Below are 2500 nucleotides of genomic sequence, written 5' to 3'. Positions count from 1 at the left end.
TCATTCATTCATCATTCACTCATCTATCCACTCATTCATTCACTGTTTATTCATTCACTTATTCATGTGTTAATTTATTTATCCATTTCCTGGCCATTTCATGGATTCATTCTCTGTCCTTTCATTTATTCATTCATACATCCAATCAATCATTTCAATTCAATTCAATTCAATTCAATTCAATTCAAAAAACCTTATCTATCCCTGAGGGGTAATTTCATCATGCAGGGATAGTGACATATAAGACATAACACAGCATACTGTATAAGACAGGGCAAAAGTAAGAACAGGGCCGACAGGGGTGTAAGTGTGTGTGGGGGGTTAGTCCCAGGAGAGGGAGAAGGAGGGGGCTGGTAGTATCGAGTTCAAAAGGCGAAAAGCCTCAAAATTAAAGGTAGCTTTTGTCCGGTTAGTCCTAGCCACAGGACAGGGCAGACGCCTGCCAGAGGGCAGCCATTCAAATGCTGTGTGTAGGACATGGGTAGATATTCAGTCACTGACTTGGTTCATTGAGTAATAATATTTTAGAGATGATTATTTCATACATGTATGCATTAGCAGACATTCATATGCTTTCTAAAGCCGACCATTCACTCAAAAATCCCTATTCTATCCAAATTCAATTGTTCACTACAATTCTTCCTCTGATCTGACTTCCTCTTAATTTGAATTCTGCCTCTAATCTGACTTAAAAATTCTTTATTTTGTCTTTCATTTAGAGACTTCTATTCATCTTTTTTGCTTCATATAATAAATGGCCTATTCTGACTTGTCTTTGATCAATGGCTGGCACTGAGGCTGGATGCTTGTACTATCTGATAAATCCATTCAGACTAAAGGGGAGAACAGAGGGAAAGAGATAGAGTGAGAGAGCTCATCCCTCTGTCTTTCTTTTGCTCTATAGCTATTAATGTTCCTTGTTCTTCCTATTTTTCTGTCTCTCCTGCCACCCCCTCCCTCTGTACCTCCCTCTCTCTCCCCTTTCTCTCTCTCATTCTCTCCCTCTTTCTCTTACTCTCTCTCTCTCTCTTTCTCTCTCTCTCTCTCTCATTCTCCCTCTCCTCCACCACCGCCATTTATGGATTTGAGGAGCCACTGGCGGACAAGAGAATGAGAGATAAGAAGAGCACACAAGTATACAGGGATGACACGACAGTGTGTGTGTGTGTGTGTGTGTGTGTGTGTGTGTGTGTGTGTGTGTGTGTGTGTGTGTGTGTATGTGTGTGTGTGTGTGTGTGTGTGTGTGTGTGTGTGTGTGTGTGTGTGTATGAGAGTTGGTCGTCAAATGCTGTTTATTTTAAAATGAATTAGCATCCTGAAGGTGATTAAGCTGAACAATTAACAGCTTTAATTAAAAATAACTCTTCTGGGCTCATCCTCCTCTTCTCACCTCCCCTATCCCTCATCTGCTCTTTCCTGCTCATCACCTCACACTTCCATAACGCTGTATCTCTCTCTCTCTCTATCTTTTCATCTCTCTCTCTTTTTCTGTCTCTCTCTCCTCCTCATCCACACTTCACTCTTCTATAAGCTTCTTCTATTACCTAATTTCTCTCTCTATCTCTCTCTCTCTCTACCTCTCTCTCTCCCTCTCTCTCTCCTCCTGTGATCCACCCATCTTTCCTCTCACAATTTCCTCCATGCCCTCCCTCTTGTGTCTCTTCTCTGTGATTGGATGACACTTTGAGTGATGAATTGTGATTGGACAACAGACAGAGTGCTTCCGAGTGACTGGCTAGCTACACACACACACACACACACACACACACACACACACACACACACACACACATACACTTACTCACTCACAGACTCATTCACTCACTCACTCACTCACTCATTCAGACACACACACACACACACACACACACACACACACACACACACAGACACACACACCCTCTCTCACTCACTCACTCACTCAGTCACACATACAATCACTCACTCAATCACTCATTCAGACACACACACACACACACACACACACACACACACTTACCAGTCAGTTCCTGGTCTCCCTTCATCCAGCGGATTTTGGCGGCTGGTTTGCTGCTGGCCGCAGTGCAGGTCATCTCCGTCTCGTTGCCCTCGGTTACTGGCTCTTCCTGACCCTCAATGATTGGGTTACCAGGTGGAACTAGGGTCGCGCGCGCACGCGCACACACACACACACACACACACACACACACACACACACACACACACACACACACACACACACACACACACACACACACACATACAATGTTTAACAACTTCATTCAACCACAAATCTTAACATTGTCCTATAGTGCAGTATTATAGAGGTTATTTCAGTGTGTGTTCAGTGTATTTCATGTGTGTGTGCATGTGTGTGTGTGTGTGTGTGTGTGTCTTACCCAGTACAGTAACATCTGCGTAGGCCTCTTGCGGAGGGTCTGTGTAGAGCTGACATACGTATCGGCCCTCGTCAGAGAGGGACACGTTGTTCAGGGCGACTCGCAGCTCGTTCTCAGAGAAA

At 44.1% G+C, this 2500-nt stretch overlaps 1 protein-coding gene across 3 annotated transcripts in view; it reads right to left on the bottom strand.

Annotated features, from left to right (window-relative positions):
• cadm1a (cell adhesion molecule 1a) overlaps positions 1–2500 on the bottom strand; it is a 127281-nt gene that overhangs the window by 20699 nt on the left and 104082 nt on the right. For all 3 annotated transcript variants that reach the window (XM_076274455.1, XM_076274456.1, XM_076274457.1), the window contains 2 exons: positions 2379–2500; positions 2000–2137 (listed from right to left, as the gene is read on the bottom strand). The exon at positions 2379–2500 is cut by the window's right edge and continues 31 nt beyond it. In XM_076274455.1, the coding sequence (XP_076130570.1) occupies positions 2000–2137; positions 2379–2500 (260 nt within the window). The remainder of the gene's footprint in view (positions 1–1999; positions 2138–2378) is intronic.

The sequence above is a fragment of the Alosa pseudoharengus genome, unplaced genomic scaffold (genome assembly GCF_046254945.1).
Source record: "Alosa pseudoharengus isolate Yale_2024_CS ecotype anadromous, Long Island Sound unplaced genomic scaffold, YU_APseudo_1.1 YU_APseudo_1.1_scf_8, whole genome shotgun sequence".
Lineage (NCBI taxonomy): Eukaryota > Metazoa > Chordata > Actinopteri > Clupeiformes > Clupeidae > Alosa > Alosa pseudoharengus.
This window is presented reverse-complemented; position numbering and strand designations above follow the sequence as displayed.